Source organism: Colletes gigas, unplaced genomic scaffold (assembly GCF_013123115.1).
Source record: "Colletes gigas isolate AHSC1104 unplaced genomic scaffold, ASM1312311v1 Colletes_gigas_Sc00085, whole genome shotgun sequence".
In the NCBI taxonomy this organism is placed as follows: Eukaryota; Metazoa; Arthropoda; class Insecta; order Hymenoptera; family Colletidae; genus Colletes; species Colletes gigas.
In genome coordinates this window covers 162819-185126 of record NW_025106713.1, presented here as the reverse complement: position 1 = coordinate 185126, position 22308 = coordinate 162819, and the positions used below count along the sequence as shown (strand labels likewise).

At 40.6% G+C, this 22308-nt stretch overlaps 2 protein-coding genes across 7 annotated transcripts in view; one reads left to right on the top strand and one right to left on the bottom strand.

Annotated features, from left to right (window-relative positions):
• The first annotated feature begins 600 nt into the window (after positions 1-600).
• LOC122403950 (A disintegrin and metalloproteinase with thrombospondin motifs 3-like) lies at positions 601-9543 on the top strand. Its single transcript, XM_043407771.1, has 15 exons — positions 601-1351; positions 2100-2352; positions 2432-2562; positions 2724-2816; positions 2959-3194; positions 3404-3556; positions 3626-3739; positions 3815-3947; positions 4108-4277; positions 4360-4663; positions 4805-4937; positions 5032-5303; positions 5363-5631; positions 5729-5987; positions 6145-9543. The coding sequence occupies exons 1-15, from the start codon at positions 797-799 to the stop codon at positions 6496-6498; spliced, it is 3429 nt and encodes a 1142-aa protein (XP_043263706.1). The 5' UTR covers positions 601-796; the 3' UTR covers positions 6499-9543.
• Positions 8410-22308, bottom strand: part of LOC122403948 — a 53785-nt gene continuing 39886 nt past the window's right edge. For all 6 annotated transcript variants that reach the window (XM_043407762.1, XM_043407763.1, XM_043407764.1 and 3 more), the window contains 7 exons: positions 12555-12759; positions 12214-12472; positions 12021-12132; positions 11728-11850; positions 11278-11432; positions 11079-11158; positions 8410-10492 (listed from right to left, as the gene is read on the bottom strand). In XM_043407762.1, the coding sequence (XP_043263697.1) occupies positions 10324-10492; positions 11079-11158; positions 11278-11432; positions 11728-11850; positions 12021-12132; positions 12214-12472; positions 12555-12759 (1103 nt within the window). In that variant the 3' untranslated portion in view covers positions 8410-10323. The remainder of the gene's footprint in view (positions 10493-11078; positions 11159-11277; positions 11433-11727; positions 11851-12020; positions 12133-12213; positions 12473-12554; positions 12760-22308) is intronic.

Genomic DNA, 22308 nt, shown 5'->3' with positions numbered 1-22308 from the left:
ATCGCGTATCGCGTTATCTCGCATCTCAGAGACCTTATCCGAGTCAATTATGCACGGATAATACGTCAGATTCCCGAGGAAGGACTCTCTCATTCTCTCCATAGATGTTCTATCTTTTGACCAGCGGATCGAGTGAATAATTTTCGACGCGTCATCGAGTTCTATTTGATATACATACATATGTACATAAGTACGTTTGTTAAACGCGAGAAACGTGCCGAGTGTGTAGTGATTGTCGCGCGAGTCCTCTTATCACGCGCTCCACTTTTTGCTCCGTTCCCGATGCCAATGTTCGCGATTAAAATACTATTCTTGAATCGCCAACTATTCGAAACTGTCGTCCACGCGTTTCTTCCAAGGTACGATTAAAAGTTACCGGCGTTCTTTTTCCAACGAGAAAGGACTAGGCGTGCGCGCGCGCGCGCGCGCGCGCGCGCGCCCGGACAGTAAAGTTTCTCGTGAGCTTGCAATAATTAATTTAAACGATTCAAATTGTTGCTTGCCGTGAAATAATTATGTCGAAAGATATTATAGCCAGAGAGACATTGCGTTCCAAGGTGGCATCCGATAACAAAACGACTGATTTACGTGTTTCTATTAAATTCGAAGCGAGTGATTGGAAATTGTAAAATATAATGGCACGAGATTACAAAACTTTCAGCCCGAAAGGGACGTTCGGTTTTCGGATTAAACGGGTTCAGCATAACCGAAGCAAACTAAGGTGGAACGAAATGCAACTGTGAACGTTCGCAACGCGATCGAAAAGTCTGATTAAAGTTTTATTAAAGTAGGAGCCATGACGCGATCGAAACTTCCGAGCTTTCTCTTAACGATGTGGTTGCTCGGTACGATTGCAACTAAATCGAGAGTGAGCGATTTTCTGGAAAGCTTGCGGGAGTACGAGATCGTTTATCCGCGCATAATCCCGAAGGAAAACGAGCGGAACAGACGATCGATCGTCCAAGAGGAGAACGGTGATCTCGAGGAGCCGGTATTCATCGAGATCAGCAATTGGACGTTGAAAACGATCGCGACCAATCGTCTGACACTTTCGTCGAATTTCACGGTGGATTGGGTGCACTCGACCGAGGCGAGATCCACGAGTCATCGATCGAAATTGGGCTGTAATCATAGACGCGGTAGTTTGGAGGGTGGGAAACGATCTTTGGTGATCGCGACCCTCTGCAACCAAGAAATGTACGTTCTGATGTTGACGGATCGAAAATCATTTTTCGTTCAGCCTTTAACGAATGGCCAACACGTCATGTACGAGTCGCAGTATGCTAGTTGGTGGTCCTACAGAGATACTCCGGACATTGTCTCGGTGAAACGAGAAAATCCTACTACTCGAGTTAATGGTACGTGATCCTCGAAACGGATGGATCGTCGTTATTTAATCCTTAACTGGACTCTCAATCTCGACTCAATTACTTTTACTTAATGTTGATTCTTATCAAATTGCTGATTGGAAATCGATTCATTCGGGCTTTGTTAAAAAATTATAGAAACATTTCGGTAAAGAATTTTTTTCTCGCAAGCACGTAGGATTTCGGGGGTGTGTGTATTCACCAAAAATGATCGTAACCAACCCCCGCAACTGAAAATAATTTTTCCAGAACGATTTGAAATTTTTTTTTTTCTGCCGAAAAATTTACCACCTACCCCCTGTCGATTTTTCTTGAAAATTCGTTTTTCATTTTTAATCATTTTATTTGACGCCCTACAGAAAAGTTGTCCAATACTTTTTTGTAGGTACCCACAAGCTCTAGTCCCGTTGAACAATGTTTTACGAAACTCGTTGCAGCAAACAAGTACGTTTCAGTTTCATCTAATCGTTTAAAACTTGAAATAATTAACGCAATGGTATTGCATAACGCGACGAAACAATTATCAACTTCATAACCCGCATAGCTCGATTTGCAATGGAATTTCATACATATGTACACCAATGTGTGAATAGTTTTTTTTCCAAATGCTTTGCTAAATCCGATTTCTAAGGAAATTAAAAGTAATATCCGATCGTAGGGAATATGCAAGGATCCGGATCCGGATCCGGATCAGGATCAGGATCAGGATCAGGATCAGGATCAGGATTCAAGAAACGAGATAAGAAATTTAAACGAACGAGGCGCGATTCTCTGAACGAATACGTTCAAGATTTCTACAATCTATCGGGTGATGTTTTTAACATGGAATATCCGGAAGCCGAAAAACTGATTTTGTACGACGAACGGGATGATGAAACACCGACAAAATATAACGATACCATAACGGAACAACTACCGATCGATATGGATTCCGAGGATCTTGATTATTTTTCGGGTCCCCAGTGGCGAAGGAATAAAATACCAAGTGAGCAAAATGTTCGTTCTTCGAATAATAGAAATAGAAATGGAAATAGAAATACGAACCGTACGTACGTTTACCGTAGGAAAGAAGATTAACGGCAAAAAAGAATCGTCGCCACCACGATGGCTGGAAATCGGAATAGCCGCCGATTATTCCGTAGTAAATTTTCATGGAATACGAGTGCAACAATACATCCTGGCTCTTTTGAACATTGTAAATAATAACAGAAATTATTGAAAATATTTCGAGCAACGTGTATTGCTGATCGATTCAAGCATCGATTTAAATGTATTTTATAGAATCTGCTTGATACTGCTTGTATCAAGTATAATAGATTAACAACTGTCAGAGTTATTTAAAATTTGTAAATGTAGGTGAGTGCAATTTACATGGACCCATCGCTCGAGTCAAACATGGTCTTGGTGGTAGCGCGAATGATATTATACGCGGAAAAACGAGACAGTATGGTGAGCAAACCGATTACAATTAATTTCACACTATTTCCTTCCTCGTTTAAATTTCTTTCGAAATGATAATAATGTTTGAGATAAAAGCGCTAAAAACACTGATATTCTCTGGCGTGCGTTTACGATTATGGTGGGACGATAGGTCCGTCGTGGCGATGCCAGACGGTCTCTCGAGAACGTGAACAAATGGAACAAGAAAATGCTGTCTTTGGCGAACGTAAACCACGATGTAGCTATATGGTTGACGCGTTTAGACATCGGAGGTCCCTCTGGATACGCACCCGTGTCCGGAGTATGCGATCCCGCGAGATCATGCGCCTTGAATCGAGACGAAGGCTTAACCAGCGCATTTATCATCGCACACGAGCTCGCGCATATGTGAGTATCGCACGCGTCGTCTCTGTATCTCTTACACCCTCGGGCACACCACTCGACGAGACCCCGAGGCCTTCCGGAAAATGCCTGAAACACGTTGTACATACTTACACACGACAAGTTTTACCGTTTATTTTTTTTTAAATTTTCTTCTATGTATAATCGGCAAATAAAATGTTTTTTTGTGTTCCTCGACTTTGTGTTTCCCGTAGTCTAGGTCTGACTCACGACGGCGACGAGTCTACCGGAAACGCCTGCAACGCAGAAGGATCCCGAGGAAGCGTGATGGCCCCTATGGTGGCCGCCACGTTTCACCACTTTTATTGGTCCAGTTGCTCCAAGAGAGAGTTTCACCGCAGAGTCAGGTGAGAAAAGACGTTTCGTTCGAACGCACCTTTTTTACAATCACGTACCGCTAAAATAGCTATTTGTAGACGGTGGTCTTGTTTGTTGAACAAACCGAAACACGACATTTACACGCCCCTGAAACCCTCCGTTCGCGAAACCTTTACGATGGACGAGCAATGTCGGATGGAATTTGGCGATGGGTGCGTTTATTCGGATCAAACTGTACGTTAATAATATCAGAACGAACAAACCAAACGGTTTTCGCATTTATTTAGATACGAACTTTGCAAGAGTTTCGTCGTTGTGGAGCCGTGTTCTCACTTATGGTGCGGCAATAGCAATATCTCTCAAACATGCAAGACCAAGAAGGGACCACCTTTGGAAGGCACGTTATGCGGTGTCTCCAAGGTAAAAAAAACACCTTCCAAGTACAAAATTACAATAACAACGAAGCGAGTTTGATATACATACATACATACATACATACATACATATGTACCGATAAAACGGATTTTAACTATTTTTTAAAAAAGTATTTTCAATAACTGTAACGGAATGTTTGATTCAGTGGTGCATGAACGGTCGATGCCGATTCGCGAATAAAGAAAACATCGATTTGGGAATAGTATTGAATAAACCCAGAGACGGGGGTTGGAGTTCATGGACTGGCTGGGACAAGTGTTCGAGGAGCTGCGGAATAGGAGTCCAATGTCGAACACGAAAATGTAACAAACCGCTGTTAGTGATACTAATTGTAATACTGAATATATCGATAAGTAGTAAAACTTTGAATAAAAAAAGACGATATTTTTCCCCAAAGGCCTGGCTACGGTGGCAAGTATTGTTCAGGAGCCAACGACGATTGCAGGATTTGCAATCTACCGAAATGTTCCACGTCGATCGACCTCAGAGCGCAACAATGTTCCAAACTGGGCAATGTTTTCACTCTTGAACGAACCCATTCGAAGAACGATGTGACTTGGCTACCGCACGAACCCGATCAGAAAAACTTGAAATGTCAATTAGTTTGCAGGGCCAAAGAGACGGGCGAAATATTTTACTCGAGGAAAAATTTGATCAACGGTACACCGTGCTCTTACGGATCCACGGATATATGCATACAGGTAATCGTCCAACTACATACATATGTAAGTACGTATGTACGTAAAATAACTAGAAACATAACGGATAATCGTATAGATGATTTTTAATCCGAAAAAATGCCTAATGCCTAAATAAATACCAAACTTATTCGTGTGTTGCAGGGCGAGTGCCATAAACGAGGATGCGACAATGTCTTGGGTTCGATGAAAGCCTTTGACATGTGTGGAGTATGCGACGGGGACAATTCAACCTGCGAGAACGTAATCAGCAAGTTTCAGCGAAAGCTTCGTCGAGGTCGGTTCAGTGACGGTTCAAGGTTTAAGTAAAAGTCGGATAGCCCGGGAGGAGGAACGCCCGTCTCTAATCATTTCTATGTATTGTTTCGCAGAAGTAACGCGCGTCGCTGTGATACCTAGAGATGCTCACAATTTCTTTATGAATATCACGGTACTCGGTACCTCGTCAACCCATCGAGACAATTTAACGATCGTGATAGGGGATGGACGAAGAAGAAGAAGAAACGTGCAAGATAATTTCAGCCCCCATAAACGGGACTCGATGATCGTACAGGGTGGTGCGTTTCGAATTGAGAAACGCGATACTCGTAACTCGTACTTTGTAAAAGCAGCTGGTACCGCGTCCGAAGACGTGGTCATTTTGGTAAGAACCTTTTTCTTTCGCTATCCGGTTCAAGCCTAAATTTCATTTTCTTCTAACAGCTCTTGGTACCAGAAACTATCGCGAAGCACGGGATGATATCGGTTGCAGTTGCCTTGCAATATTCATTGAATCGCGACGAAAATAATGGAAAGAACAGATACGTTTGGTTATTTGGCAGTTGGAGCTTTTGTTCGGCGAGCTGTGGCGGCGGAACGCGTCAAAAAACGATACTCTGTAAAGACGAGGAAACTGGAAGAATAGTTTCACGAAGGAAATGCCCATTGACGACGAAACCGAATCAGCAGATCGAGAAATGCAACGTTTTCAGGTATACATTCGGAGAGAAAATATCCGATCGGAACCGCTAAAAAGAGACACAACTACGTATGTATACGTGTATGTACGTATGTTCGAAATTTATTAAGATGCAGTTTCAAATGGCTACTGGGTCCGTGGGAAGGATGCTCGGCTACGTGTGGAACTTTTGGTATTCAATCGCGACAGCTTTATTGCATGCAATCCGAGTTCAACGGGACAGACGTGAACAAAAATAATGAATTGGAAATTTATCGAACGATGGTACAGCCGCCGTCCATATGTAAAACCAGTTCTATGCCTATTAATAAAAGAGAATGCAATAGGGTTCCCTGTCCCGGACGTTGGATTTTTACGGATTGGTCTTTGGTAAGGAAGAATTTTTTCCTATTTATTCGTCGATTGATCGTATCGACATGATACGAAAAGACCAAATTCGGCCAATGTTCGCTTAAATTGTTTCTTTAAATTTGCCACCATTACCGAGACGGCTGCTGCTATAAAACCTATCTTATTTTTAATGCAGTGCTCAAAGAGTAACGTAAAAGGCATACAATCTCGGATAGCTAGATGTATCCCTCCGGATAAAGAATCGTTCTACGCTTGCAACGGGTCTACGGTAAAGACTGAAATACGTCCTTGCAATGGACACGTAACCAGGGCCATACAATTTCCATCCCGTTGCTGGCGAGACAAGAATCGATTCTGTTCTATACCGAGCCTGAAACGCTATTGCAACATCCCGGGATTCAGGAGAAGATGTTGTCGGTCTTGCGAGACGAACAAACACCCGGATTTACCGGCGACCATCTTCGATTCCAAGCATCGCGGCGGTCTACGGACTTTACCAGTTTACTTACCAACCATACCGATACATTAACGATTTACCAAAACGAATTTTAATCAAACTGAACGACTTGACTTACGTTGCAGGATAAATACCGAAGGGAAGATGGTAGTATGGAACTTTCCTGCCTACGTCATCGATCGTATCACTTTATTCTTATTTCTTTGAATAATCATCACTAAACCTCGGACGTAACGTTTCATTATTTTTACCTGGAAACAAAATAACAGAACATCGTCACGGTAATTCGACAAATTTCCCGATCAGTATATGTATATGTATGTATTATGTATATGTATACATATGTAGTACTTGTTTATACAATTTTGTTCCTTACGTTATACGAATGTATACGTGTATGTATTTATTTAGAAATTATAGACGTTTAACAAATATCATTTTCAGCGTAGTTACCTTCTTTCACGCACAATCATCGAAACATTAACGATAATACATTACACACGATGATATTGTATGTATGTATGTATGTATGTATGTACTGAAACAAATTTTCTTTAAATATTACAATAAATATGTATTTTACTATCGACTTTCGTTAACTTAATCAGAATCTTACGCGAATCTTATAACAGAAATATTTCTTTACTCGAATAGAAAATTCAATTTTACTCTCGACGAATCGTTCATTTCTACGCATGGAGGATTGTCGTATAGGTGGGTAAGTACTTGTACATAAGTAAGTATGTACTTTGCTACCTACGAGACTTTCGAACCAAATTTACGAAAAGGTATCATCTTCCATATTATCATATTCTCTTCTGTCTATTATTGGAAGCTGTTTGCAACGAGCACAGAAACATGGTCGAAAAATCGAAATGTACAAATTCGCGCTATGTAGATTACATATTATACTTGGCCAAAATCAGCCAAGATATGCACGTAACGTAAGATATGTATCTACGCAAGTATCCCACCGATCCTTTCACAATTACAGATAGACCACGTAACAAGAAACAAAATTATTTTATTATACATTAGTCGCTTCTCGTTCGTTTCTAAACTTTCTACATACATACATACATATGTAACGTACAATAAAAGAGAGAATATAATTTCATGTTCGTGATCCGATGAATAGAAAATGTGGAATAACCTTTTATTACTAACCTGTCGTTTTCTTATCAACACTGCTACCTGCTATTTTGTAGAAAAATGCTTGTTGGAAGGTGTCAGAACATGTCAAGACATGTCGCGAATTTTATTCGACCGTTGAACAAGTTCTTTGGCGCGTATGCAATTGCGCGATTGTGATTCGACCAAGTCTCTCATTGGTTGTCTATTTCGAAAAAATTTCTTATTGGTTCTGGTATGCCAACCAAGTTGCCGCTCTTTACAATTTGCGGGAAAATAATAGTTATGGCGGCAATTTGCTCTTTAGAATTTGCGGGAAAACAATGGTTGGATGCTAATTTCCAAGTGATTTTTAACGATTCCTGTTTCCGATTCCGATCCGAAAATACGACGGTCGCCAGAACCTATCTAAGTATGTACGTGTAACCATTATTATACAAAATTACGAAAATTGTTCAACTTATACTTTTTTCTACAGGCATACGTATTGCACCGTACTAAATATTATTATTCCTTCCTGTTAGCTTTACGAGTCATCTGTAATTGTGAAAAAGCTCTGCGGATCAAAGATCGATATTGAACAAGTACTGGAATCGTCTGCTCCTGATTAAAAGCTCGTACGTTTTAGTTGAACGTTGGTGTAAAGAAGAACTTGGACGACTGATCGTAATAGAAACGATTGATTATTAGCCGCGCTCGTTGGATTAATGCCCTTACTACGTAAGTATGTATGTATGTATGTATGTATGTATGTACGTACTTATTGTTTTTCCTTTTCGTTCTACAAAGTTCTACGATAGTAATTAGTATTGTCTGTTTTCCAAATGGATTCGCGTTAGTTTTTTTTGTCCCCCAAGATCAGGAATAGGTTATCTATCGTGTAACGTCATAGCGGAACACGTTCTCAAATCGTTTTCTGATCGTAGCATTTCCGTGACATCGGTGAAAATCTTTTAATTCGTTACGATTAATATGGACACACGACTCGGTTGTAAACCTTACGTGTGTATTTCTTTAACACGTGCATAGATAATTACGCCGTTAAATACATCTACGATTACAGTTTTATGTATTACAACTATAAATAATAGATATACAAATGTATACCCTCTATACATTATATAATTTATATGTATAATTCATATATAACTCTGGATACAAATAATGTTTACAAAAATATTAATTTGGGAAGGCAAACTTTCAATTATAAATCGCTTACTCTTGGATATTCGCGAATCTAACCATCAGCACGGTTGATTTATCTACAATACCAAACGCAGAAGGAAACATGTTCCTTGAATTCAAATCACGCTCGTGTTACATTTTTTCTTTCTTTCTTATTTTTTTTCTTTTTAAACGAAAACCTCTTGATTCGGTACAATCTTGAGAAAAGTATATCTTCTTTCCGATAGATTGGAATAGTTTCTAGGTTCGATCGTGAACTCTGGTTCCAAGATAGAACGCTCTAAACCTTTGCATCTTTGGCTCGTCGTAAACTTACAATTAGACAATATAAATATCCAGTTTCACTAACGATGAAGAAACTTATTCCTTAGATTGGTTCCATTTATGACTAAATTCGGATCCTTTGGTGATTCGGAGGCTCGATCGAACAATTTTTGGATCATATTACGTGAAACATTTGTTCGCTGGTCGTTATTAATGCCGTTTGATCAAAAGTATAGGGAGTTTGTCGCAATTTAATTTAACTTTATTCCAAAGTAAACATTACTCGCGTCGCTCTCATTCTCAGGAGCTGATAATTTTTTATCCAAACATTATGTACTTGAAAACCATGACATTTTTATGTACGGTTTCTAGCTGTAAAAATACAACTCCAAGTTGCTATCGATCCGAGACATCCGTTTGCATTTTCTTTAGAGATTTTCAACTATGAACGCTCGTTCCTGATATTCATATTAACGATACGCAGCAAGAGTATCGAGTCGAAAAATACCATTTACATTGGAATAGTCCAATATATGTGAAAAAAAAAGAAATCCATGATTTCTAGTTTAGTGCCATTTTTGTGTGTGTGTGTGTGTGTGTGTGTGTGTGTGTAAATTTGATATAAACTTTTCATGTTCTCCTAGCAATAAACTCTTCTTGACAAATACGATATTCGTATCCGCGGAACTTGAACTCTCGTTTGCAACAGGTCAAGTTTTCAGCTAAAAAATCCTGCAACGCGTTTGCCGGTTGATCGATTAAATTATTAAATGGACGAATAACTTTATTCGTTGATGGTGAAACCAGATAGACCCTTCGATGCTCGACGGAAAACTTCTCGTATTAACCCTTTAACGTTTGCTTTTTAGAGTTCCACATTATTTTACAACGTTTCCGTTTCGCGAGTGATAACCTCAAAAATTCGATTCGAAACACGAAGGAAGGAACGAGCTCTGTTCGTTTTCTATTCCGACGCCTCGCAACGTTCGCCTAACGCACAGTTGCCCTCGTAAATGGTATAATAAATAACTAAACGTTATTATACACTACTTACACGTTACTCGTAACCTTACGATAAGTTTTTTGGTAAATTCGACAATAAGGTTGATCGTGTCGAGTTGCGTGACATTGTCATCGTCGACGTCGACATTGGTAAAGGGGAAGACTGTTGTGACGCGTGTTTCTTCGTTCCTTATCATCGACGTGTAAACGTTAAATATCTCATCTACGTTAATGGTTCGACCGAGTGCTTTGGTAAAACATAATTTGCGGTTCGATACGCGGCGCGGTGATAAGATCGCGGTTTATCGTTCTTTCTCACAATCTTTCCACGTAATTGCCAGGAAAAGTTCCGAAATAACCTGTTCTCTCGCTGGAACCGACGTACCAACCATCGTCGCATTTTTCCATCACGTACACCGTGTCTCCTTCCTTTAATTCCAACTCATCTTCGTTCTGAGGTCTGTAAGGGTACAATGCTCGGTATCTGGAGAATATTCAAGAAACAATATTTCAGGTTATACAATCCAAGTTGATCTTTCTGTAAGTACGTATATGTATATGTATATGTATATTATTATCACTACATATTCTTATTAGAACCGAAACGATTTAATCTGTTATCTCTTTGGTTTGTGATGAGCATGCGCCTGTCGTTACTAGTAATTACATGGAATTTCGGAACAAGTGATTTTCAACTTGTGGATTTTTGTTGGTCGTTTTAAAATTTATTTCAAAGTGCATGTTCTTTGAATTATCAGCGACGACGGTTTTATGGTTTATTTGTAGTACGTAGGATGTAAAGTACAGTGGTTTTATCTGTAATAGTGTCTTGAAATTCATCGTGGTATCATTTATTTGGTGAGTTAAATAAGGTATATAATTCTCCCGCCATTTTGTCCCGCCATTTTGTCCCGGTGTGCCAGTTGTGTGCTAGTTTTTGATAGGTTAAGCAGCTGTTTGGTCTCTTGTTCCATCGCGGATTTTTACGGTTTTTGTTTCGTTAATTGTCATTTGTACAATATTTTGTATGCTTTGGTGAAAATGATTTATTTGTAAATGTCGAAACTTACGGTATTGGCCCGGAGTGCGTGTCGATGTGTAATGCCTCGTTGAGTTGCGTTACGTGTAGTTTGCTGCCCCCCATTCTTGGCTTCAAATTGTACAAAAACAAGGGTAAAAGTAATTATTAACATTCAACGTAGTTTTGCTATAACATGACAAAATGGAAAAAATTATCTTGTAAATAATATTATAGACATTATAGCTAACCAGTGAATTGAAATGGGGCTGAGTTGTGTTTATATTGACTGGTATGGACGGTACGTAGTGATGGGGTCCCATGCTCATTTTCCCTCCAGCCGATCCATTTGCTAAGAGACTGTGAGCCGCAGGGGCAGCCACCGGTTTATTTTGTATCGGCGTTTCTAAAATCAATATAGATTTATTAGAAATCTAATGCACGTACTACATTACAGTGCTACTATATCGCGGTATAAACTGTTGAGAAGCTCTTAACTCGACTACCTGGAATATCTTGCTTACATTTTGTAATAGGAGAAATAATTAGGGGAAAAAGTTGTTGGACGCGCAATAGTCTTGATCAAGACCAATCGATGATCTATAATGTTCCTTATATAAATGTATATGTAGAAAGAGAAAGCTTTGCGTTCAATATCAGATTCGGTCGTGTGAATTGATTGCATTTAACGGCAACGGTACCTGATCTATGTCCAGGTTCTACAATGACTTCGACGTAAGAGATAGGAAATATCCCTTTTCGATTTCCAATGCGTCCCTCGTACCAGTTTTCATCTACTCTCCTCGTCAGGACAACAAACTCTCCTGAAAAGTGACATTCGTATAATATCTGGATTATTTAGAACATCTGAGGAATTGTAGCTTTTGTCTTAAATTTTATCCAATTTTTCCTTTTACCATTCTTCGAGAAATAAGTTTAAATTAAAGGTGGGAGGGATTACCAAGCGACAACTAACACATTACTCTGTACTTACCTTTGGCCAATGTCAGTTCGAGATTCGTTTGAGCGACAAAGTTGAATTTAGCTCGTGCCTGACCTTCGTAAGGTTTCTTTGGTGTCGTTCGCATTCCGTCGTATGGTAAAATCTTAGAAACGTAAAGAAACGGTTAATTTCTCTTGATATCTCGCGTGACTAATGAACCAATGAACGTTCGATCAAGGATTACCTCGACGTAATTCGATGGAAAGAGTCCGATCATAGCATTGTGTTCCCCTTCGTACCAGTTCTTGTCCACCTGACGACGTACAAATATTATGTCACCGCGACGAAAATTCAATTCTCGCGAAGATTGACCGATAAAGTTATAAAGCGCTCTTGCTACGAGCCGAGGTTCCGGTGTTTGTTCCTGGGATCTGCTTCTATGGCTGTAATCGTCGACAAAGTCGTCGTAACGGTTTAGAGGGATCGGTGACTTCTGGGATGGTCTGAAACAGCAAATAGTTTTCGAATAGAGGAAATGCAAAGAAATAAAGGTGAAGTTTGCGAATAGTAAATTTGTTAAGTTACATGAAATTATCGGTATGTCGTCGGGAATCAATGTCGTGGAGTTCCTGAAGATATTTGCGACGTCGTTCTTCTTGATAGACGCGTCGCATGTTCTCTGCGCTTCGACGGGCGAGTTCTTCCTCGCTCAATGGTTCCTTCGCCTCTGTACGCACTGGTGAACGATAATGAATCGTCACCTCACCCTCCACATAACGCCTCGGTGATTCTGCGACAGAGAACCTCCGTTATTAAGCTCACACGATCCTCGATAGTCGTGTTCGATTCTTTAATCTTAGCATTCCGAGTAAGTACGCGTTCTCTTCTTCCCCGACACTCTATTTCTCATAGCTCGATCCCCTCGAACTCTCTGCAAGAAACGACTACGACCGACGATGGTCAATCAGGACCCGAAAAATCTATCAAAAAACATGTATGTATATCTTTCAGAGTTTCATTCTCTTTTGTTCCCGATGCTCGAATTGTATATTTTTCAATAATAAATTTCATTGTACAAGTATGACGAGCAACGATCGGTTAGGAAACGTGGAATCTAAATTGAAGATCTTCGTTCGTATCGAGTGGATACATACGTATATGTATATGTATGTCGGGCTAATGGGGTTCTAGAACGTTGATATCAATTGTTGATTTTGTATCGGTATGAAACGTACGTCATCCCAAATGAAATATCCATTCCATTTATTGTTGCGCACCTGTCGTAATGACAAATTATATTAACGCATAAATAACGAGCATCGTTTCATTGTTCGTGACGTGGTTCGATAATCAATATCCTTCGTGCATCTTACCCGCTAATGATTTATTGCTTTCCGGCTATCGACATAGAAATTATTATCTCGGAACAACGCATGTACCATTATTACTTATCTTTTTTTTTTTGTTTTTAACACGGTATGATATTTTCAAGTTACGGGTTGCATGTTCGTTTAATCTTTAATTTAATTTTGTACAATTTCATATGCAAGTAGGTATCTCGCTTGTGACATTTTGATCATCACTGTACGCTCTACTGTACACTCTCGATGCTCGGTTTTCTACTCATTTCTGCATGTTGACTGTCAAGGTTTGGTAACAAGTTTCGTTAAATTTTCAGATGATTGTGTTGATTTGGAATAATTAGTCCGACTGTATGTGGCAGCGGATCAACATTCTAGATAACTTGGAAGAACGATACGTGATATGCAGATACACGTCTCTCATTTCGTGGGTGTTGTCTGTCTTACGGGAACATGAGATTTCAGGGTCTGTGAATGGTAAATAACCGTTCGTTTTATTTTTACAGTTACCAGATTGCTGATGTAAAATGGGGGATTATTAAGTGCATTGCACTTCTCGTCGAATAAAAACTACCCGTTGATGTATTTCATAAATTGTTATATCTTTATAGGCGATGTGGTTCGTCCACTTTTAAAAATATCATCTACCGATGTTGGTCCATTTAATTGGTCACCGTGACCTATACACCGACCTACGCCGTACTCTCAGCGAGTCCGAACCTATACGTATTCATGAATGTTTAAAATTTCGATTCTCCGAAAGTTATCAGGCCGTGTAGAAATCCGACACGCGGGAAGACCGGCTTTTTATGCGAAAAATCGGATCGCAGATAAGGAACACTGGCTTAACCTATATCGAGGTCGGTCGTGGCTTGTTTAGCTCGTTCCGCAAGAAGCGTAGTATGTATGTATGTATGTATAATAGTGTATGGCTTCTTTACTCGCGGAAAGAAAATCTTTCCGAAGGGGAAACAAACAAACGAACGAACGTTAGCCGAATAACGTTTTTCAAATCTATTAATATTTCGAGTGAAATTCGAGGAGAATTCGTTAGGTATATGTATGTATGTACATATACCGAGAAAAGGCTTATGTTAAAAATGAAAAAGGCTCACGCTCGAACCCGTTCGGGGTTAAAATTTGAAGGCTGGGCACGCGTTCTGTGCGGAAGTCCTCTAGTGGCATTTGTCGATCATACACGGCGAACGCCCATGGGCGTTCGTCGCAAGCAGCACAGTAATCCATCCCAACGCTTATAAACGCCCTAAAGTAAAGCACCCCTACGGTTGAAACTGATTCGCTAGCACGCGCACGTTTCTAAGCATATGCAAACCTTTAGACGATGGTGAATAATAAAACAATTTCACTGGATAAAATGTTCAAATAGAAATTACAACGTGTTTCGTGTCGCCGAAGGCTGCAGAACACATACTGTTTATTCGAAACGTAACATTGTTCGTTTGCAACAAGAGTGCTACGCCACAGAGAACATTTTTCAACTTTCCATTCAGCTCGCGAGGTTTAAACGGTAGAAACGTGCATTTAATTCTCTGTTCGAACAAGTTAAATAATCGTTATCAGCGATGGGCGATTCCATTGAAAGAGAATGGTGGTGTGCAACAATTCCGAAGAATCGTTCCAACGTCCAATAGCTTGTTGTTCGGCGAGGAGGAGAAATTTGGTGATGTATCGAGTGATAAAGGAACGTTAAAACACTGTACATTCTATGTTTACATCCGAGTAAATATGTAACACGTAGATACGACGTAATGGATCAAAGGTTCGAAAATGCAAAGATTGCTCCATCGGATGTTATACCTCGATCTTGTAATTATTTAAATATTCTATCAAATTTTCACACGGAAAAGCATACACGTTGTTTGAACAAACAAAAAAATTAAAAATGTATTTTTTTCAACGCTTCCTCGTACCGTTTTTGAAGAAATGATATCAAGGTGGAAGTAGGAAACTACTGCCGCATAGTAGTAAAGGGAGAGAGAGAGAGAGAGAGAGATAGGAAAGCTTGGTCCTTGTTGAGAAATCTCAACTCTTATGTACTCTTAAACTCTATTTCACTCTTATCGCAGACGATCAATAGGTAAATGAAAGCGATTGAAATGTTTAGTTATGCCCCGTAGACGCTTACTATGGACACGTTGCTGGTGCAAATGCTTCCAACGAATTTATTAAGAAATGGTACGCGATGAAAGGTGTGCACGGCGGCGCGCTTTGATCCGCCGGGATCTACCGAGATGATGCAACTGATAATGCGAATGAAACTAACTGGACGGTAGTAGCCGTCGCGAGTGAACGCGAGAGGGAACTGTTGGTTGCGCTTGCGTTCTAGCTTTGCAGACACGAATCGTTCCCTACATATGTGTATACAGTATACAGTGAATCGCTAAATTATTGCCACAGGTATACGCTCGCTGACTAAAAATACATAGAAACAGCGAGAGAACACGGTACGTACAGTGTTGTACAGAAGAGAAAGAAACAAAAATATTGTCCAAGCGTTTCCGTAAGAGCGCGAATAAAGTTTTAAAGTATGCGATAAGAAAAGGAGAAAACGATGCACAACGTGGTTCTAACGGCACTAAGGATATTTATAGCAGGAAGAGAATTATTTGAAGAGAATTATGTGCATGTTTACTGACTGTATGGAATCGGTCCGTAAACCGAGGGAAGCGTAGTTCCGGTCCCGGCTTGAAGTCCGTTGATCGAACTCGTACGATCGGCCGACTCATCGTCTTCGTTTAAACTCGGATCAAGATTCGCGGGCTCGCTCGTTCGCAGATCGATCACCGAATTCTTACAATTGTTGACCAGCTGCGGCGATTGCAGATCGTCCATCGCTGACAAATCTCCGCAGGATTTGTTCAAAGGTTCCGTTTCATTTTCCAACCGCTTTATCGATTTATCTTTATCGCTGTTCCCTCTTTCTTCCTTGCACCATTTGCCTCTGTACGAGCAGCAAGACTCGCGGAAACAATTCTCTCCGGCGATCTCCGACGCTTCGTGATTATCGTCCGAGGAACATTCTTCCTTTATTATCGTTGGCTCTCCTATCAGCGGGCAATTATAGTTTCGAACAAGAGACACGTCGACCGTGTAATCGTTCGATCGCCTCCTTCTGATCGCTTCCATCTCTTCGTATTTTTCGTTCACCCTCGACATATCCAACGGTGGTGGAACTTTGACGAGTTTTACTTTTCGTAAGGTCAAACTCGTTGGCTCCGTACGGGGAATACGCGCAAGTTCGCTCTGAGAAATAAAGTGTTTGCAATCTCTTTTAACGTTTTCTTTCTTATCCAAGCCCGCGTTTGACGTTATCTCGAAGCGGGATAGATTGGGCAGAGACTTGCAGAGGTTTTTCTGCGAACGCAATTCCTTTCGTCTTGTCCACGAAGAGCATCCGTTATTCACCGAAACCGTCTCGTGACCGACAGATTTCGACTCGGAAATATTTATTTTCGGACCATATTCCGATTCTACGCGCTTTCCATCAATTTTCATATCCATGTGTGATTTCTTATCCCGCTGTTCACACCGTACCGTCTTCTCCTTTTTATTCCCACCATCGTCGTGGGCAAATAACTTGGGCAAAGTCCACGTTACGTGTTCGAAATTGCTCTCGCGTTTTCCATTTTCCTCTTCGATCTCATCCTTTGAATTAAACTGTTCGCAGCATACCACGCTCCACACGTTTCGTGTATATCGATCACCGTCCACGTTCGCCGAGAAATTTTGTTCGGCCAGCATCGTTTCGTTTCTACCAGAATTTTGCGTAAAAACCTTGTCGTGAAAATTCCTTGGTTCTTTCAACACGTATACTTTGTTTCCCATTAAGATGTTCACCAATAACTTGCTGCTCTCTCCCGTCGACGACGTAACGTTTTCACCCGACGCTCGATTTCCATTCGTTATCAAAGTTTTATCAAACTCGTCCGAACATCTTTCTTCCTCGACAAGCTCTGGCGTGATGTTTACCTGAGTTCTCGACTTTCTGTCGTTTACGCTGCTGATCGATGACTGGTTACTTTGACTGGTGAGCGTCTCCGTGCTGCCGAATCCGCTGTTGTTGTACTTTGAGACGGTACTAGAATTTTTATTATCGAACCCTTTGGGTAAATCGGCGACTGGGTGGTATGCGGTGGTATCGTTGTTTGGCATGCTGGCAAAAAATTTTCTTCTCAGGTATCTGTTGCGTTCAAAGATCTCGTGAAGCCTTTCTCTGGTCCCGGTGTGACTGGGCCCGGTCTCATCGTTCATATCAACGTTATTATAAACTTGGCCCAGTTTCCCTCCGCTGAAAGAACTTTGAGACTGCTCGTCGGCTCCAAGGAACGGACTCTGATCTTTCTGGTATTCGGTAGATCGTTGATCATCCATCCTTTGACCGAACGTTTCGCTGTAAGGAAGAGAACTGTAACGTTTCTGCCGGTCTTCGTGAAAATTCTCTTGACTATAATCATCGAAAAAGTAAGTCCGCTCGAATTCTGTTTTAGGTTTCCAGTTCCAGCGATACGATTCGTCCGCCTCGGGCTGCTTCGTACGATCGTAATTTTCCTCGAAATTCTCGTTCGGTTCGTCGGTGGTCGGTTCTATCCAAACGGACTTGGCCTTTTGCACCTGAGGCATCGAGTGCCTTTGGTAGTTGTGGTACTTGAACACTTGTTTCTTCGAACGCCGATGGTTGTTCAGACGACACATTTTCTCGAGATCGTTAATCTCATTCGCTAGATTCGTCCACTCGGAACTCTTCTCAAAGTCCTCGACGCGCGATAAACTTGCCTTTGACATTTTCGCTTCTTTTTAAATGTCCTTCATCGTTCGAGCTTAACGTACTGTTTGTTAAAAACACCAAGTTACATCGTTCATTTAATTTCGTAAATTTGGAAAAGATTCCGGAAGAATGTTTCCGACTTGCATGACACGTTTATTCGATAAAGATTTCACTGAATATATGTATTAAGTCAGTCTGCGATACACATGTGGTTTTCGTACGACCGAAAGTTAGCGCGTCGTTAGGCTGAAAAAGGCGTAGAAAACAGTAGTTATGTACATGTTTGCTCATTGTCGGCGAAGCGAATGAAAAAGAACTCGAGCAGACATAAAATTCGTGCACGCTCGGGTGCTCGCCAATTCAATGACACGGAGTTTGAAAAAGTTTTAGATCGGAGACAACAAAGTCCGATGCAGCCTACAGTCAATCGTCTAGATCTGTGTATAGTACATACGTATGTAGTTTCGAACGCGAAACTTTCCGAGAAGAATTTTGCAAGGCATCCTGCTTAGAGAAACTTCGTATCTGGTTAATTTCGATCAAGTGCAGAATTAATAGCGTGATGATCAACGATGAGGAATGGAAAGTGTGTTTTGGTTGAGCAACCGGAGGTAGTTTCTGGAAAATTTCGTAGCGTGTTCACAATCGATCGGCAACATTTTAATTAATATCCTTAATTACACAATGGCTAGGTTGGATAAAATGTTGGTAAATACATACTAGTTTCTCGACTCGTATTGCTCTACTCTCGGTCCTCGCTACGCCAGGACTTTTGCTTAATTATTCTGTAAAAAAGAAAAAACTAGGCGTGCATAAATTTTTAACGATCGTGTGATCAGAGGGTGGGTAAAGTATAACGAGGTGTCTGTCTCGTAACACTTTCTCTCGCGATGATTGTGCCCCGAAAAGGAAGGAACTAGCTTCACCCTTGTTTCAACGAGAAATGTTCACAGGCGATCGCGGAGGATCGTCGTGCCTATTAAGATTAAGTGCTCGTCGCAACGAAACACGGTTATACATATATGTACATATGTACATACTTTGTTACACTCGAAGTGAGAAAGGTGCTACCTGCTACACTTATAACTGCCATTCGATTCAATTCAAATGAGGACTACCATCCCCCCGGCATAACGTGGAATTGTTTGTTCGCGAGGAAGAGAGTAACTTTTTTTATTGGGAAACGATTTCACCGCGAATCACACCACGCTAACGATCCACTTCTTTCTTTCGGTTCTACCTTAATTTATGCAACTATTCATCGAAACGATTTACGTTGAATAATGTTGCTCGTTAATTAGCTATTAAAAAAAACTACTTCTCACAGTGGTGTACCTATACATATGTATCGCGATTCGTCGAGTCTATCTCCGTTAGATATTCAGTTACACGTAACAGAACAAACGGCGCGGCGGTTACACGTGGACGGTGAAGTTGGCGTCGGTTGCCTATTTTTCGACGCCTTAAATATTTAATAGAACTCGTTGCAAGAAATTACTTTCATTTCATTTAATCGTTCAAGTAAATTCTAAATAAATAAATAATTGCTTTCTTAAATGGGAATGTTTTTATACGTCCGATTACTTTCTTTGTTTACTGTTTTCCACCTTTTATATCGGTTTATCTTGATGTTACAAAGACGTTTTAAAAGATAACTCTACGTGCATACATACGTGTACATAACTCGACACGAGACTGACGTAAACGTTTTTATACTAAAATTCGTTATCGTGTTTATTTTCCAATTATTGATAAACTATAAATATACTATGATGTGTGTGTGTGTGTGTGCGCGCGCGCGCGCCTTCATCTCCATACAATTGACCGTTCTGTCGCGCGTTTCGTCTTCTCGTATAAACTTGTCATACAAAGTCTTCAAGAGCGAACCGAGTTCATAATTACGATTCAAGGCAGTGACTGATTAACCTCTTACGACACCGCGCTCGACGACCTTGTCCGTCTTTGTCTCCAAGTTTCGCTAATTTTTTTGACGAAAAGCATGAAATTGAAACACGCGTTACTCGAACGAAAACAAGGCTTGTACGATCATCGTTCAGGAAGAAATTTGATAGGTGAAACTTGACACTGAACCGCGGATGTTTCACGTATTGGTGCACTTTGCAAACAGGAGGAGATTTCGGAACTTTTCTTGTTGGCGAACGTTCTCCTCGGTGCGGGCACTTTCGCGCGGAAAATCGCGGTTCATTGCACACACAACGCGACGCCAGAACGAAAAACAAACGGAACCAATAAACGTAAGATCGCGTCCACGTTGCACCGTGGCGAACAAACAACGTAAGTACGGTTCTTCTTAGAACGCGACGCGACGCGACGCGACGCACCGAAGAAGCCACTGCCGCGAAACAAGCGCGCCGATCGTCTGATGCTCGAGCCAATTCACCGACGCTTTACGCTTTACGCTTCACGCTTCACGCTTTTCTCACTTCCCCTACCTACGGTACTTACGTTTAATGCTCTCCTCTTATCCGTATTTTTCCACCAAACACTCAAACTTCCCTGGAGGTCGGTCACTGATACGCGTCTCCGTCACCATACTGTGTCACCATATTTTATTCAGTCACTCCATTTATCTCAACTTCCGTTTATCGGTACGAAATTTTCGATTTCGGATGCTCGATTTAGTAAACGTCCCACGGGACTCTTATTATACCAACTATGTGTTCCTTTCAAACGTCGTTTCAACCATGTCTGCACGATTCCTTACGAACAGATACATCTTCTTTATTTAATTTTCAATTTATTCGAGAGCAACGTATATTTTCTACCGCGATCAATATTTTATAAAGGATGGAATATATCTTTTAACGCGAGCAAATTACTTGTAGCTTGTTAGTGCCTGCCCAGTGGCGCAGACCTTTCGAGATTGGATTTATGGTAAATGAAAATAATAAAAATCAGAACGATTAGCGTTGAAACGAGGAAATGGCACTGCTAAATTAATAGGACTGGCCCGCTAAAATTGCCACGTACGATCGCTTTTGCGATAAGCATGTCATTGTCTTTTTTTCACCGAGATTTTTATCAAGGTTCTTCTTAATATTCTTCCACGTAAACTAATTAAACAGATTTTCAGCAAAGACGCCGCTTTCTGTACAAGATCGTTTCTTTCTTTCTTTCTTTCTTTCTTTCAAACATTATCGCCTTTCTCGAGCCGACAATAATATCGTCGTATCAGTCTTATCTTCGTTTTAGCAACACATGGTGAAATGTTTACCCACCAACTATACTTATAGATTATCTCGGATAGCTAATCGTAAGTAGTACATATACACGAGATTTGCCATTCAAAGTTCAAGGCTATTTTAATTATTATTAGACCGCAATGCGCCTTTAAACAATTCAATTCTCGAGAAAGAAATTACGCGTGTTTTTCTCAGCCACATAATTTTATTGGTGTTAATTGTTTAATTTGAATCGGTTACGAAAACAACGTCGTTTGCGGTGTTTCCATTCTCCCGGCAACCGTTTGAAATTTTAATACATTAGTGGTATTTTTAGCACCGTATACACACGCGTTTAATCTCCTTCGCAACCGATCGCTTTATCGATAGAAACTTTCAGGCGCGAGAGTAACGCGGTAATTGAAAATTTCAATTCGCAAACAGGTATTACACCTTAGGAAATTTCGAATCTTTTCCAATCATTTTTATCGCGTTATTTTTCTGTTTACAATATGAATAGTTAATATGCAAGCTGGTGAAATACCTCGAGTTTAGAGTGGCAATTGTTCGTTTCTATCAGCATGCACGCAAGCCTATCAGTATCCACGTTCAAGGAAAGCGTAGATTCCGATTAGCGGACATTCTATGAAATAACATTTTAAGATACGCGACGGTACAGTAATCTTTAATGTACCGATAACGGAGATAAGTTCTTCAACTCCATTCTGACCAATTTGACCGCACCAATTCCAACATCAGTTTGCAAACAAGGAAAGTCTGTCGAATTTTGACGAATAAAATTATGTATAACGCACGGTTCGCTGAAACTATTTAGACTCGTCGTTAGACGCTTGGAACTACATATTGCGACAGACTTGGTAATTCATTCGTGTAGGTATTATCGAGTGCAATGGGGCTTGGTTCGACTCGGTTAAACGCAGCTGTTCATACTAATCGTGTAACGGAATGATAAGACGCGACTCCGTCACGTTCATTCTATACTCTATCCT

Bases quoted from the DNA above. Each gene is read 5' to 3' on its own strand.
- LOC122403950 (XM_043407771.1), top strand. From the start codon at position 797: ATGACGCGATCGAAACTTCCGAGCTTTCTCTTAACGATGTGGTTGCTC. The intron at 2,563-2,723 runs GTAAATAATAAC...TTGTAAATGTAG, and splicing joins TCCTGGCTCTTTTGAACATT to GTGAGTGCAATTTACATGGA. The intron at 3,948-4,107 runs GTAAAAAAAACA...TGTTTGATTCAG, and splicing joins CGTTATGCGGTGTCTCCAAG to TGGTGCATGAACGGTCGATG.